The 16,491-nt window shown below is 41.3% G+C and overlaps 1 protein-coding gene and 1 pseudogene across 1 annotated transcript; one reads left to right on the forward strand and one right to left on the reverse strand.

Moving 5' to 3' along the window:
• Positions 1-26: 26 nt before the first annotated feature.
• gjz1 (gap junction protein zeta 1) lies at positions 27-2,071 on the forward strand. Its single transcript, XM_064923885.1, has 2 exons — positions 27-375; positions 609-2,071. The coding sequence occupies exon 2, from the start codon at positions 651-653 to the stop codon at positions 1,356-1,358; it is 708 nt and encodes a 235-aa protein (XP_064779957.1). The 5' UTR covers positions 27-375; positions 609-650; the 3' UTR covers positions 1,359-2,071.
• Positions 1,764-14,739, reverse strand: LOC135504940 (circularly permutated Ras protein 1-like; annotated as a pseudogene).
• Positions 14,740-16,491: the final 1,752 nt, after the last annotated feature.

A 16,491-nucleotide genomic window follows, 5' to 3' on the forward strand; every position in this document is an offset into this window, starting at 1 on the left:
CCTGTTGGAGAAGAATCATCATGTCTTATGCCTAATAATATGCAATTACATATGACATACATTCAGGGTATATGATAACATCATATTACAGTTAGACTCAAATACATATAGTTGCCTATGGTATCATCAAAAGTATGATGATAACAGAGAATAGAACCACATTTTCAACCAAAACACCTTACACACAGACTTATACAAACAATAGTTTAAAAAGGGAGGGTCACTGAGGAAAAAAGAGAAGTACCATTGGGTTGGAGTCAGCAGAATAAAAGGTGAGACATGGTAACACTGATGCTGATGACAATGCCATTTTACAACCTAATAAAAGGTTTTCAACTGACATTACTATGAGGTTCATGGAAATTCCTTTTAAAGGTAAGTTGGCATCTCCTATTATTACAGCAGCTTTATGTCAATTACACCAGGGAAAAGTGTTGAAATTAAAGTATAGTTGTAACCATATTTTAATATTTACTGTAATCTGACAACATTTCTTTTCACGTTGAATATTATTGTTGACAAAATAAATGTTTATTGCTCTGCAATGCAAATATGTGAACATCTATCTTGATACATTGCCTGATGTGGTAACTTTCTTCTCTTGCTAGATCACTGCTACAGTAGTTTCATAACAAAGACGAGCGGAAATAATGGCAGCCATCGTAACAGGGCTCATCCCAATCCTCCGCACGGCAGTGGACACCACCACCACCTACAAGTGCCGCTCGCTGTGGTTTGGCTTCCTCTGCATGCGCCTGGTGGTTCTGTTCGTGGCCGAGATGCCCTGGTTCAAGCTGGACTCGGACTTCAGCTGTAACACCACCCAGGACATGTGCACCCGAAGCTGCTTCAATCAACACTTTGACAAGCCTGTCATGGTGGCCTGGAACTTCTTCTTCATCCTCCTCATCATGTCTGTCCTCCTCATGGAGCTCTTTGCCTCCCACCTCCGCTCCGCTGCCCAGAAGAGGAGCTCCCGGCAGAGGAAAACTACCGGGGAGTTGGAGGCCCAGGGGAAGAGTGGCAGTGTGCCTGAATCTGAACCCCCAGGGAAGATGGTGATTGACCTCCACAAAGACAGGGGCACTGTGGGCTTCTACCTGCTCAGCACCGTGCTGCGTATTATGGTGGAGGTCTGGTTTGTCTATGTGCTTCTGTCCTGGAACCTACCTAAAGTAGATGAAGGGCCATTCAAGTGTAAATCAGGTATTTGCCCAGAGATACATATTTGCTTGGTGAGGGCAGCACCAGAGAAACGTATGTCTATCTATGCTTTAGCCTCTGTTTCAGGCCTGGTCATTGTAACTTCTGTCTTGTTCTGTTTGTACTCTATTTTGCACTACCTCTGTAAATGTTGAGCCTGCAGGGAACCCATACTGCACCGTTTTAACTATAAAGGTGTAATGTGTAGGTGTAACATTGGATGTACTGTTTTCTTTTTTTAATCATGTGTCATGTCTGTGCCAGTTTAAAAGGCTAATAATGCTAAATAATCTGTCCAAGTTTCCTACATTATCATTCTTGGCAGCAGTTTTTACTGTTCAAACTATGTTTATGGGTGTAGAAACACCTATCTGATGGTGTGTCTGAGTCAGGCATTTCTAGTGCTTTCTGGTCAGGGTGAAAATACATGCTAAGCTAGAGAGGGAGTGATACAGAGCCTTCAGAAAGTATTCACACCACTTGACTTTTTCCACATTTTGTTGTGTTACAGCCTGAATTTAAAATTAATTTAATGTAGATTTTTTTTGTCACTGGCCTAAACAAAATACCTCATAATATCAAAGTGGAATTATGTTTTTAACATTTGACAAATTAATAAAAAATTAAAAGATGAAATGTCTTGAGTCAATAAGTGTTCAACCCCCTTGTTAGGGCAAGTCTAAATATGTACAGGTGTAAAATTTTGATTGGCCAGTCACATAACTTGCATGGACTCACTCTGTGTGCAATAATAGTGTTTAACATGATTTTTCAATGACTACCTCATCTCTGTACACCACACATTAAATTATCTGTAATGTCCCTCAGTTGAGCAGTGAATTTCAAAACAAAGACCAGGGATGTTTTCCAGTGCCTCGCAAAAATGGGCACCTATTGGTAGATGGGTCAAAATAAAAAAAAGCAGACATTGAATATCTCTTTGAGCATAAAGTTAATTACACTTTGGATGGTGTCAATACACCCAGTCACTACAAAGATACAGGCATTCTTCCTAACTCATTTGCCGGAGAAGAAGGAAACCGCTCAGGGTTTTCACCATGAGGCCAAAGGTGATTTTCAAACAGTTACAGAGTTGAATGGCTGGGATGGATCAACAACATTGTAGTTACTCCACAATTACTACCCTAATTGACAGGGAAAATAAGGAAGGAGGAAGGAAGCCTGTACAGAGTACAAATTTTCAAAAACATGCATCCTGTTTGCAACAAGGCACTAACGTAATACTGCAAAAGAAATTGGCAAAGCAATTCACTTTTAGTGCATTCGTATTCAGACCCCTTGATTTTCTCTACATTTTGTTACCTTACAAATTAATTCTGAAATTGATTAAATGAAACGTTTTCTCATCAATATACACACAATACCCCATAATGACAAAGCGAAAACAGGCTTTTGGAATATTTAGAAAAATTTAAAAACAGAAATACCTTATTTACATAAGTATTTAGACCCACCTCAACATTGAACTCAGGTGCATCCTGTTTCCATTAATCATCTTGAGATGTTTCTACAACTTGGAGTCCACCTGTGGTAAATTCAATTGATTGAACATGATTTGGAAAGGCACACACCTGTCTATACAAGGTCTCACAGTTGACAGTGCATGTCAGAGCAAAAAACAAGCCATAAGGTCAAAGGAATTGTCCGTAGAGCTCCCCGAGACAAGATTGTGTCGAGGCACAGATCTGGGGAAGGGTACCAAAACATTTCTCGAGCATTGAAGGTCCCCAAGAACACAGTGGCCTCTATCATTCTTAAATGAAAGAAGTTTGTGGGAGAAGGGCCTTGGTCAGGAAGGTGATCAAGAACCTGAGAGTCACTCTGACAGAGCTCCAGAGTTCCTTTGTGGAGATGGGAGAACTTTCCAGAAGGACAACCATCTCTGCAGCACTCCACCAATCAGACCTTTATGGTAGAGTGGCCAGACAGAAACCACTCCTCTGTAAAAAGGCAGATGACAGCCCGCTTAGAGTTTGCCAAATGGCACCTAAATGTCTCTCTGACCATGAGAAACAAGATTCTCTGGTCTGATGAAACCATGATTGAACACTTTCGCCTAAGTGCCAATTGTTACGTCTGGAGGAAACCTGCCACCATCCCTACGGTCAAGAATGGTGGTGGCAGCATCATGCTGTGGGGATGTTTTTCAGGGGCAGGAACTGGAAGACTGGTCAGACTTGAGGGAAAGATGAACGGAGCAAGGACTGCCGGACAATAACCTGAAACACAACACCAAATCTACACTGGAATTGTTTACCAAGAAGAATGTGAATGTTCCTGAGTGGCCGAGTGACAGTTGACTTAGATCTACTTGAAAATCTATGACAAGACCTAAAAATGGTTGTCTAGCAATTATCAACAACCAATTTGACAGAGCTTGAAGAATTTTGAAAAGAATAGTGGGCAAATGTTGCGCAATCCAGGTAAGGAAAGCTCTTAAGAGACTTACCCAGAAAGATTCACAGCTGTAATTGCTGCCAAAGGGGCTTCCACAAAGTATTGACTCAGGGGTGTGAATACTTATGTAAATTAGATATTTATTTATTTCAATTTCAAGACATCTGCAACATTTTCTAAGAACATGTTTTCAGTGTGTCATTATGGGGTATTGTGTGTAGATGAATACATTTTGAGTGCAGCCTGTAACACAACACATTGTGGAATAAGTCAAGGGGTATGACTACATTCTGAAGGCACTGCAGGTACAAACCCATTTCACTTGCTATGTGCCATCGCAGTGCTGACATGACGTTCTGATAGTGTGCATAGATAAGAACATTCTATTTACAAATAGAATGAACAAGTAAAATATCGACAGTTAATGCTATTTTAAATAATATATTTCCAGATGTAGAATTTTTTTGTTAGATACATTAATTAGTCAGATTTGTGTATAAATAGGCCTCCCCAGAAGTCGCTAGGACTTGAATAACTTCCAAGGATATCAGGCATAGTCAGTAGCCACCAATCAGTGTTGGTGCTTTTCCTTCAGTGAAATAGACCTGTTGCTGTTCTTCATGCTGTACAGCAGTGCAGCACCCATGTCTGTTAGAGACTGAAGTGGAGAGAGATATGAAGGAGGGAGATTAGCAGGGTAGTCTAGAGGAAGTTAGGGCGTAATATTTGGATAGGAGCATGAGATTGCGAAGGTAAAATACCATGATTTGTGTATCTGCATTGTACGTTAGATATTACCATAGAGGCAATTGTAGTCTGGGCGAAAATATGTTGTAATGTTCATATCAGGGTTCTATATCGATGGATATGTTATACATTACCTGCAGTGTATCAGAACGTATGGATTGTCTCTAAGATGGGGAAAAAAACAATGACAATTAGTCTTCAATTACTAAACAGAATGTATTGAAGAATGCACCATCATCTCACACAGTTTCTCTCACAATCATCTCAATACTGTACACACAGACCTACCCTTGTGTAGTTTTGTAGGCTGTTGTGTATAGGGTCCATGGTTTTAAGCCATTTTGAATAAATCAGTTTGTCTTCTGCACTTCTATCATACTCTCTGAAAAGGTAAAAGACAAGCATGTTGTCACGTATACACGAATACAAGTTGACAAATGCCCATGTACAGCAGAAATGACCAGCCAACACACAAGCACAAACGTGCGCATGCTCATACACATATTCGCACTCTCGCTCTCACCCACACACACAAAAACAGGCCTTGTTCACTCATGTGAATCCGGCTGTCAGTCTCACTCACTAATTAGCACCCATTCTGAGGCTCTGCCTCCACACACACACACGCAGGCACGCGCACGCACGCAAGCAAGCACAGGCACACACACACACACACACACACACACACACACACACACACACACACACACACACACACACACACACACACACACACACACACACACACACACACACACACACGTTTTGCTGTCCGTCAACCTTCTCACTAAATCATTCACTCACAGGGCTCTCTCCATCAGTTCCCTCTGTGTCTCCCCCTCACTCTTTGCGTCTTGGAAGCGGCCCCTGACAGCTAGAGCGGCGCTGGCCTGGGATGAGTTGAGCTGAATGATGGCTAGAAACAGAGAGGAGAGGACCACTGAGCTGAGAGGGAGAGGAGAGAGGTATACAGTGTTAGGCGACTATCGTGACTCCTAACATGGTTGTCATCATCATTATTCTCCTATCACATTGTTTTGCAAATGGAGTGGATTGTGATGGGTAAACACATTTCTATAATTCTTTGACTTGAACTAGTCTTTCTGGTAGATAAACTGGCAACAAAAGGCATTTCTGAATTCACATGTCATGAATGCTGTAAAACGCTTGAGTGAGTTCTGGACGTGTCTCATTACCTGTCACCCGTCACCTCTTTATCAGCCGTCAGCACTCTGAGCATACTGTGTCCATCCTTCTGTCTGTATCTCAGCTGCAGCTGAACAGACACACGGCCACCTGCCACTGGGGCTGACACTAAACGTCAGAGAAAGACAAAAATATTACAAATGTATTCCTCTGTGAACTTGCTCCCCAATCCTTAAATCTTTGACTGGGTCTTCTCCTCATCCCTCTGTTCTCACCCTCTCCCTGTGAGCCGTGTTCCCTCGCTCCAAATTGAAAGGTGATTTCTGTGTCTGATGCCACATTGCCCACCTCTCTGGTCACCCTGTTCCCAGCCTCCCTCTCTCCTTTCACACACCTGGCGGAAGAGCGAATGAGGCCGAGAGATGAAGGCCTTTTCCAGTCAAATCAGGGATCTCTGTTCAAATGTGTCGCTGGTGTGACAGTGCTAGATTTCCCATTTACAATTTATGGTGTCAATTCACCCCCCAAAAATGATTGAGGGTGAGCATGCAACTGGAGTTCCTAAGCATTTAAACCACTTAATTTTAAATACAGATGGTGACGTACATACACATTACGAATGCATTATACATATACAAACATCTACCCACACACATATACTATATTTGACAATACACATGAATATACAGATGTTTAATTCAACACTTACAGTGTTGTGGGGAGCAGCAAAGTGACACTACAGTGTGTCGCTATTGTCCTGTTCTCAATAATCTCCTCAAATTCAGTGTATAGTTCATGTGGACTTGCTATCACCACCTAGGGGGAAAGGATGACACGTACAGTACCATATTAGAACACACATATTGAACAATGGACTCTGATCACATATGGGCCAAATAGGACTGTAGCTCAATGACATACACAGCATAAAGGAGAGTAATACAAGATGATTTATTGTATCACATACCTTTCCGCTTGTGCAGTCTGCTAGTCTCCCCAGCTCATCAAGTCTGCAGTCTGTCCCCTCGATAGCCAACACTGATACCGTCACCCTAGGAGAGAAAGGGTTACATACTGTAAGCGGTTGCTTATAATATTCAATAACTGAAAATCACTTATGACAACACCTAAAAGGCTATCAACATAGTCTGTAAGAAAATGAGCTATTTCAAGGTAAAATAGGTTCTCCACTGTGATGCTCAAATAGAAGTGAAAATGTAGCTAGTGAAGACAGTACAGAGTTGCACCGACCCCTGGCTAGCAGCATACTCCCCCAGGTCGTGGTAGAAGATAGTGGAGGAGAGGCAAGGTTGAGCATCAATGCCCTCCACCTCCAGATTCCCCAGGTCTGTGTTGGCCTTTCCATCTGTGCAGATGATCACCTGAGAAGAGGGCAGTACATTATATTGGTACTACATAATAAACAAAACAGATACAGTATGTATTCAGAGCACTGGAACTATGGGACTGACTGACTGACCTTTGACCCTGGTTGCCGAGAAGCCATCGCTATGGCTACAAGAGAAGCAGGACCTAAAGCCGTGGCACCACTCTCAGACAATCTTTTAATGAAAAGAGGAAGTGACAACATACCATTATTTAATACAATTATGACTTCATTGGACCAGTTTGAATGAGTCCATGGCTTATTTGCTCTTGGACCACATGGGCCCTTGAATTAAAATGTAGAGTTTGTTTTTATTGCCCCTTTCAACATCACCCTAGAATCTCTCTCTGTAGACAGTCCCTGGTCCTGGAGAGGGGTTGTGGGCTGGGGAAGCTGAACGCTGCTTCCTTAAGGTATTCACTGTCAATCAGCTCCGCACCCCGCAAAAAACGCGAGGTGAACTCGTCATATCCATGCAGAGTCACCTGTCAAGACAAACATCAGTAGATGATCTTAAGATACAGATCAAAACAACTTCAGATTTACACCCAACTATTGGACGAATGCATCCAAATATTGAATCCAAATCAGTGAATATGAAATGTCACACACAAAACATAGATTTGATACCTACAGCCCCCCCCCCCCAAAACAAAATGTTTATGTAAAGAGCATAAAAACACCATTTCATTAGATATCAACATGCATAAGTAGTCAATCATGTCAATGTGAAATGGGTGTAATATTGAACCTGATTGTTGAACGTGATGAGTCCTACTCGCATGTGTGGTTGTGTTTCACTCAGCTTCCAAACACTCTGTAACACTGCTTCCTGAACAAACTGGTTTAAAATCCGCATTGGTGTTATCATTACCAGCTTGTACACAACCACAGACCATTATCAATTCTAGCAAAGCAAATGATTGTGAATCTGCCACTGCATATTTAATTTACTGGTAGTTACTAAGATCATCACAATATCTCCCAAATGTATCCACTTATGCCCATTTAAATAATCAAAGATGGTTGACCTGAAGACGTGACCTGTAGATTGGCTGTTTTCCTTCCAACACCTGGCACAAGAAAAAGAGAGAATTTCACAGTATATACTGTGGCCAGTAGAAATACAGCTTCAACCAGCACTGAATGTGAAGCTACTTAAAACAGAAAAATAAGGATTTTACAGAACAAAATTGACTATAGAGGTATCCCTAATCACATGTATTCAAATCTAACCGTACAGAGCCTGGGGAAAACACTGACAAATAACACTAATGATCTTGTGTTCAAACCTGGGAGGTGATACTCATGGACGCTGAGATGTCGATACAGAACAGGAGCAGGGTATCTGTAAGGGCCAGGGCCTTGTCACCAGGGGTCAACAGGAAGACACTGTCCCGGCAACCGAGACAGGTGGCAGATGAGGAGGTAGGTGGTTCCAATGATGACTGGCAAAAATAACAGACATTCACCTGTAGAGCAACAGAGGGATGATGGAAATGCAGTTGTTTGAAAGAAATTGTACCTTCAGTAGTCATGAATTACAAGGTTTACTGTAGGTCTACCATTATTGTTGAATAATTTGGAAGGCATGAAGTTAGAATCATAACAGTGATTACCACTTGACCACTGTGATTATTTTATCATATTGCGTAGGATTCATGTTCAAGAGAGTGTGAAAGGTCAAACTACCACATTGTCATAGAAGGAGTCCAGCACAGAGCCACACTGGGAGCAGCAGGTGGGCTCTCCCTCTATGGTGAACACTGTGATTGCACACACGTTGGTCAACACAGACAAGCAAGTTAGACTGTGACATACCGAGAGACAGTATAAAAGTGAGGAGTATCACACAGAGAGTCAGTGAAAAGTCAGGTCAAAGGCATTGAGTATCATATACTAAACATTATCTCAGAATGATAGCAGGAATAGTCCACTAACCGTTTTCCTCTGATATCAGCTCCCCCAAACTGACTAGGATCACATTTGGATTCCCCACCAATGGTTCCCTTGATCCTGTGTAGTAAATGACCATTAGTAGTTGCAATTGTGCTTTGTATCTTTATTCATGAGCTCCTACATTTTTTTTCTTTTCAATGAGGAATTATCTAATGAACTGTGAAGATACTGTATACTAATGGATGTCCATAATGAAACAGGATTTACTGGAGGATGAAGAGGAGGACTTTGAGGAGGAGAAAGAATCAGGCAACAGAACTAGGTATTCTGGACAGGACTTCATAAAGGAAGGTCTTGGTGGCAAGGCTGGAGCTAGAAGTAGAGAGAATCATCATATTCTTCATCACATCTTTATCATAACACGCAAGACTGTTTGTTTTGTTGGCATCTTAAGATGTGAATTGCATGAATGGTGGTATGGTCTGACAATACTAGCTTTGAGCCTAACAATGAATGTCTCTTGACAGGACATTAAACAGTTACCTGACTTCTGTGCAGATCCACTGCTGCCGGTGGTGTTTGGATGCTTCATCTCTTCCCCACTGCCTTCTGGGATATTGTATGAGTAGTCTGGATCCCATGGATGACTCCCAATGTCTGGTTCCTTCTTTGGAAGGTCATAGGGCAGCCTCTGGCTATTGGAAGGGAGAAGGGAAGGTGGGCCTGGGATTGGCTGGACGCAAGCAGGCGATTGAGATCGCATGAATGGGGGGAGCAGAGCTGGGGAAGGTGGAAATGGACACAATGTTCGCCACAATCTCAAGAGTTCACTCATGACTTTTGAGACACTGAAATTGAACTGTATATCCTAAAAATTACATTATACATTGAATTCCCCAGTACAGTGATGCTAGGAAAACATGTCCATTGAGCTGTTTGAGATGTGAGCTGTTGGGGCGAGTCTGGAACATTCCTCCTCTTCTAATATGGAAGGCTGAATTCTCATACAATGGCAAGGGGTTGGGAGCTGTCTTCACCTCACCATTTTTAAAAATTTCTCAGTGATTCTCTGTTCTGGAGAGTGGTGTTGTTGTTTTTGTAGTTCTGGGGAGGGTGCTGGAGGAGGAGGGGGAGGACTGCGGGGACGGATTCTGTTTGGGGGAGGAAGGAGAGCTGGGAGAGATGAGAGACAGAGCATTGTTAATGTTAATGTCTACTACACATGATTCATTAATGAACTGGCAGGACAGTGTTTGGGCAGCAACGGGCATTCAGACAGGATGGGGATTCACTGACAGGACATTCACTGACAGGACATTCACTGACAGGGAATTCACTGACTGGACATTCACTGACAGGACATTCACTGAGAGGACATTCACTGACAGGACATTCACTGACTGGACATACACTGAGAGGGCATTCACAGACAGGACATTCACTGACTGGACATTCACTGACAGGACATTCACTGACAGGACATTCACTGAGAGGACATTCACTGAGAGGGCATTCACTGACAGGACATTCACTGGCAGGACATTCACTGACTGGACATTCACTGACAGGACATTCACTGACAGGGAATTCACTGACTGGACATTCACTGAGAGGACATTCACTGAGAGGACATTCACTGACAGGACATTCACTGACTGGACATACACTGAGAGGGCATTCACAGACAGGACATTCACTGACTGGACATTCACTGACAGGACATTCACTGACAGGACATTCACTGACTGGACATTCACTGACTGGACATTCACTGACAGGACATTCACTGACAGGACATTCACTGAGAGGACATTCACTGACAGGACATTCACTGACAGGACATTCACTGACAGGACATTCACTGACAGGACATTCACTGAGAGGACATTCACTGAGAGGGCATTCACAGACAGGACATTCACTGACTGGACATTCACTGACAGGACATTCACTGTCAGGACATTCACTGACTGGACATTCACTGACAGGACATTCACTGACTGGACATTCACTGGCAGGACATTCACTGAGAGGACATTCACTGACTGGACATTCACTGACAGGACAGTGTTTAGGCAACAACGGGCATTCGGACAATGTTAGCAAGATTTAATTTGAAGTGTGTCTGAAAAATTATAACTCACCTGAACGTTTAACTGCAATTTGTGGTTTCGTTTGAACTTCCCTCTGATAGGTTGATGGAGGGACATAAACAAACCCACAGGCAAACTCCATTGGTGGTCCTACCACCTAAACAGGGATAATCAACTAGATTCAGCCGCAGGCCAATGGTCAGGACGCAGGAACATAATTACAAATAATTTGTACACTGCAAATTGACCCCAAGAAGACCAAACAGATATGACATTTGACTAAAACATAATAATTTCAAACCTTACTTACATTTGTATATGATCACATACATCTCTCTATTATGTGTGTCAAAACTTTGGAACTTGGAGCTGATTTGACAGTCTTTTATGTCCAACAATAATTAAAAAATCCCCTCAGCAGCCTTCACTGATATATATATATATATATATATATATATATATTGTATATATATAGATATATATATAAAGTGTGTCTGAAAAAAAATATATATATATATATCCACACAGTTCCAGTAAAATGTACGGGCACACCTACTCATTGAAGGGTTTTTATATATTGTAGAATAATAGTGAAGACTTCAAAACTATACAATTACGCATATGGAATCATGTAGTAACCAAAAAAGTCAAAAAGTTTAAAACAAATCAAAATATAGCCATCAATAAAAAAAAACAAAAACACATAAAAAACACCTTCACTTCCCTTTTCCCCCTACTATTGCCTTGATGCCAGCTTTGCACACTCTTGGCATTCTCTCAACCAGCATCATGAGGTAGTCACCTGGAATGCATTTCAATTAATAGGCGTGCCTTGTTAAAAGTTAATTTGTTTAATTTTTTTCCTTCTTAATGCATTTGAGCCAATCCGTTGTGTTGTGACAAGGTAGGGGTGGTATACAGCACTATTTGTTAAGTCCATATTATAGCAAGAACAGCTCAAATAAGCAAAGAGAAACGACAGTCCGTCATTACTTCAAAACATGAAGGTCAGTCAGTTTCTTCAAGCGCAGTCGCAAAAACTATCAAGCACTATGATGAAACTGGCTCTCATGAGGACTGCCACAGGAAAGGAAGACCCAGAGTTGCTTCTGCTGCAGAGGATACGTTCATTAGAATTAACTAGGTGAACGGATGATCTGTGCATGTGTGGTTCCCACCGTGAAGCATGGAGGAGGAGGTGTGATGGTGTGTGGGTGCTTTTCTGGTGATAATGTTGGGATTTATTTAGAATTTCAATGCACACTTAACCAGCATGGCTACCACATCATTCTGTAGCGATACACCATCCCATCTGGTTTGCGATTAGTGGGACTATAACTTGTTTTTCAACAAGACAATGACCCAAAACACACCTGTAGGCTGTGTGGGCTATTTGACCAAGAAGGAGAGTGATGGAGCGCTGCATCAGATGACCTGGCCTACACAATCACCTGACATCAACAAAATTCAGATGAGTTGGACCACAGAGCGAAGGAAAAGGAGCCAGCAAGTGCTCAGCATATGTGGGAACTCCTTGAAGACTGTTGGAAAAGCATTCCTTATGAAGCTGGTTGAGAGAATGCCAAGAGTGTGCAAAGCTGTCATCAAGGCAAATGGTGGCTATTTTGAAGAATCTCAAATATAAAATAAGTTTGGATTTGTTTGACACTTTTTTGGTTGTAACATGATTCCATATGTGTTATTTCATAGTTTTGATGTCTTTGGCAGTAATTACAGCTGTAAGTATTTCTGTGCAAGTCTCTAAGAGCTCTGCACACCTGGATTGAACAATATTTGCACATTATTCTTTAAAAAAATCATGTTCTGTCAAGTTGATTGTTGATCGTTGCTAGACAACCCTTTTCAAGTCTTGCCAAAGATTTTGAGCCAATTTAATTCAAAACTATAACATAGCCACTCAAGAACATTCAATGTCATCTTGGTATGAAACTCCAGTATATATTTGGCCTTGTGTTTTAGGTTATTGTCCTGCTGAAAGGTGAATTTGTCTCCCATTATCTGTTGGAAAGCAGACTGAACCAGGTTTTCCTCAGGATTTTTCCTGTGCTTCGCTCTATTCCGTTTATTTTTATCCTAAAAAAACGACCTAGTCCTTGCCGATGACAAGCATACCCATAAAATGACGCAGCCACAGCCATGCTAGAAAATATGAAGAGTGCTACTCAGTGATGTGTTGTGTTGGATTTGTCCCAAACATAATGCTTTGTATTCAGGACATAAAGTTCATTTCTTTCCCACATTTTTTGTAGTTTTACTTTAGCGTCTAATTGCAAACAGGATGCATATTTTGGAATATTTTTATTCAGTACAGGGCTTCCTTTTTTCACTCTGTCAGTTAGATTACTAATGTGGAGTAACTACAATCTTGATCCATCCTGAGATTTCTCCTATCAGCCGTGTGTAACTGTTTTAAAGTCACCATTGGCCTCATGGTGAAATCCCTGAGCGGTTTCCTTCCTCTCCAGCAACTTAGTTAGGAAGGACGCCTGTATCTTTATAGTGACTGGTTTTATTGATACACCATCTAAAGTGTAATTAATAACTTCACCATGCCTTGGTTTTAGTTGTTGAATCTGTGTCTGAAATTCAATGCTCGACTGATGAACCTTACAGATAATTGTATGTGTGGGGTACAGGGATGAGGTTGTCATTAAAAAAATAATGTTAAACTCTATTATTGCCTCCTGAGTGATGCAGCGGTCTAAGGCACTGCTTTGCAGTGCTTGAGGTGTCACTACAGATCCATGTTTGATCCCAGGCTATGTCACAGCCGGCCATGACCGGGAGACCCATGAAGTGTCGCACAATTGGCCCAGCGTCGTCCAGGTTAGGAGAGGGTTTGGACGGCCGGGATTTCTTTGTTCCATTGCGCTCTAGCAAGTCCTCGTGGCAGGCCGGGCACCTGCAAGCTGAATCCGGTCGCCAGCTAGATGGTGTTTCCTCTGACACATTGGTGCGGCTGGCTTCCAGGTTAAGTGAGCAGTGTGTCAAGAAGCAGTGCGGCTTGGCAGGGTCGTGTTTCGGAGGATGCATGGCTCTTGACCTTCGTCTCTCCTGAGTCCGTAGATGCAGCGATGGGACAAGACTGTAACTACCAATTGGATATTACGATATTGGGGAAAAAAATAAATAAATAAATAAATGTTTTTACTCTTACTTGACACAGAATGAGTCCATGCAACCTATTATGTGACTTGATAATCTATTTTTTACTCCTGAACTTATTTAGACTTGCCATAACAAAGCGGTTGAATACTTATTGACTCAAGATCTTTCAGCTTTTCATTTTTTATTAATTTGTAAAACTTTTGAAAAACATAATTCCGCTTTAACATTATGGTGTATTGTGTGTAGGCCAGTGACAAAATATCTCAATTTAATCCATTTTAAATTCAGGCTGTAACACAACAAAATGTAGGGAAAGTGAAAAGGTATTAATTCTTGCTGAAGGTACTATATATACAGAAAACTTGGGGTGACAAATAAAATCAGAGCGGGCCAAATTTGGCCACCGGGCCGCCAGTTGGGGTACACTAACCTAAGATAAGGACATGGACATTAAAACACATCAAACCAGTCACCAGGATGTAGACACTTCTATCACATTGTCAAACTCTTATTTCTAAGCCTTTGTATGTCATTGTGATCTTGAATAAATCTTAATTTATTGCATCTGATGCAAGCTAATTTACAACTAGATTAAAACACTGCTTACTCCGTCATACAAATGAGTCTTACTTACGTATGCAAAGCCTCGTGAACAGTGACGGTTCAAACTTGAGTTACTCCCAGTCTGAAGTGTTAGGAGTGAGTGAGTGATGACATCACTCATTCTCTGTGTTATAATGTAAAAAAAAAACCTGTTTAACAAGTTTGTCCAATGCAGTGTATACATTATCTAACATGGAATGGAAACAAAACACACACACACAGCACTGTAGTACAGTCTGTGTAGAGATTGCAGTGGACATTGCGTTGTTCCACCTTGTGAATATTCATGTTTGTAAAAGTTTATGTTCAGGGAGGGTATCAGCACAGATCAGAAAGGTTTGAACATTGACACTTACCACATACAGCACCAGTCAAAAGTTTGGACACACCTACTCATTCCAGAGTTTTTCTTAATGTTTTGTATTTTCTCCATTGTAGAACAATAGTGAAAGATCAACACTATGAAATAACACATATGGAATCATGTAGTAACCAATACACAAATCAAAATATATGATATATTTGAGATTCTTCAAAGTAGCCACCCTTTGCAGTGATTACAGCTTTGCACAATCTTGGCATTCACTCAACCAGCTTCACGAGGTAGTCACCTGGAATGCATTTCAATGAACAGGTGTGCCTTGTTAAAAGTTCATTTGTGGAATTTCCTTCTTAATGTGTTTGAGCCAATCAGTTGTGTTGTGACAAGGTAGGAGTGGTATACAGAAGATAGCCCTACTTTGTAAAAGACCAAGTCCATATTATGGCAAGAACAGCTCAAATAAGCAAAGAGAAACAACAGTCCATCATTACTTTAAGACATGAAGGTCAGTCAATATGGAACATGTCAGGAATTTTTGAAAGTTTCTCCAAGTGCAGTCGCAAAAACCATCAAGTGCTATGATGAAACTGGCTCTCATGAGGACCGCCACAGGAAAGGAAGACCCAGAGTTACCTCTGCTGCAGAAGATAAGTTCATTAGAGTTACCAGCCTTGGAAATTGCAGCCCAAATAAATGCTTCACAGAGTTCAAGTAACTGACACATCTCAACATGAACTGTTCAGAGGAGCCTGTGTCAATCCAGCCTTCGTGGTCGAATTGCTGCAAAGAAACCACTACTAAATGACACCAATAACATCAAGTTTGTCACATTACGCTTTTTTTGTGGGGGCAGGATAATTAACGAAAAGGCAACTCGAATTAACTTTGATCGCTTTTGTTAGACTTTTTACATAGCAAAAAGTGACAATTATTTTGCATGCAACGAGAAGTACCGGATCCGGCCACATAGGTTCCGGAGTTACTCCCAGTCTGAAGTGTTAGGAGTGAGTGAGTGATGACATCACTCATTCTCTGTGTTATAATGTTTAAAAGAAACCTGTTTAACAAGTTTGTCCAATGCAGTGTATACATTATCTAACATGGAATGGAAACAAAACACACGCACACAGCACTGTAGTACAGTCAATGTAGAGATTGCAGTGGACATTGCGTTGTTCCATCTTGTGAATATTCATGTTTGTAGAAGTTTATGTTCAGGGAGGGTATCAGCACAGATCAGAAAGGTTTGAACATTGACACTTACCACATACAGCACCAGTCAAAGGTTTGGACACACCTACTCATTCCAGAGTTTTTCTTAATTTTTAGTATTTTCTCCATTGTAGAATAATAGTGAAAAGATCAACACTATGAAATAACACATATGGAATCATGTAGTAACCAATACACAAATCAAAATATATGATATATTTGAGATTCTTCAAAGTAGCCACCCTTTGCATTGATTACAGCTTTGCACAATCTTGGCATTCACTCAACCAGCTTCACGAGGTAGTCACCTGGAATGCATTTCAATGAACAGG

Source organism: Oncorhynchus masou, chromosome 18 (assembly GCF_036934945.1).
Source record: "Oncorhynchus masou masou isolate Uvic2021 chromosome 18, UVic_Omas_1.1, whole genome shotgun sequence".
Taxonomy (NCBI): Eukaryota; Metazoa; Chordata; class Actinopteri; order Salmoniformes; family Salmonidae; genus Oncorhynchus; species Oncorhynchus masou.

Coding starts and splice junctions, on each gene's coding strand:
- gjz1 (XM_064923885.1), top strand. CDS start 651: ATGGCAGCCATCGTAACAGGGCTCATCCCAATCCTCCGCACGGCAGTG.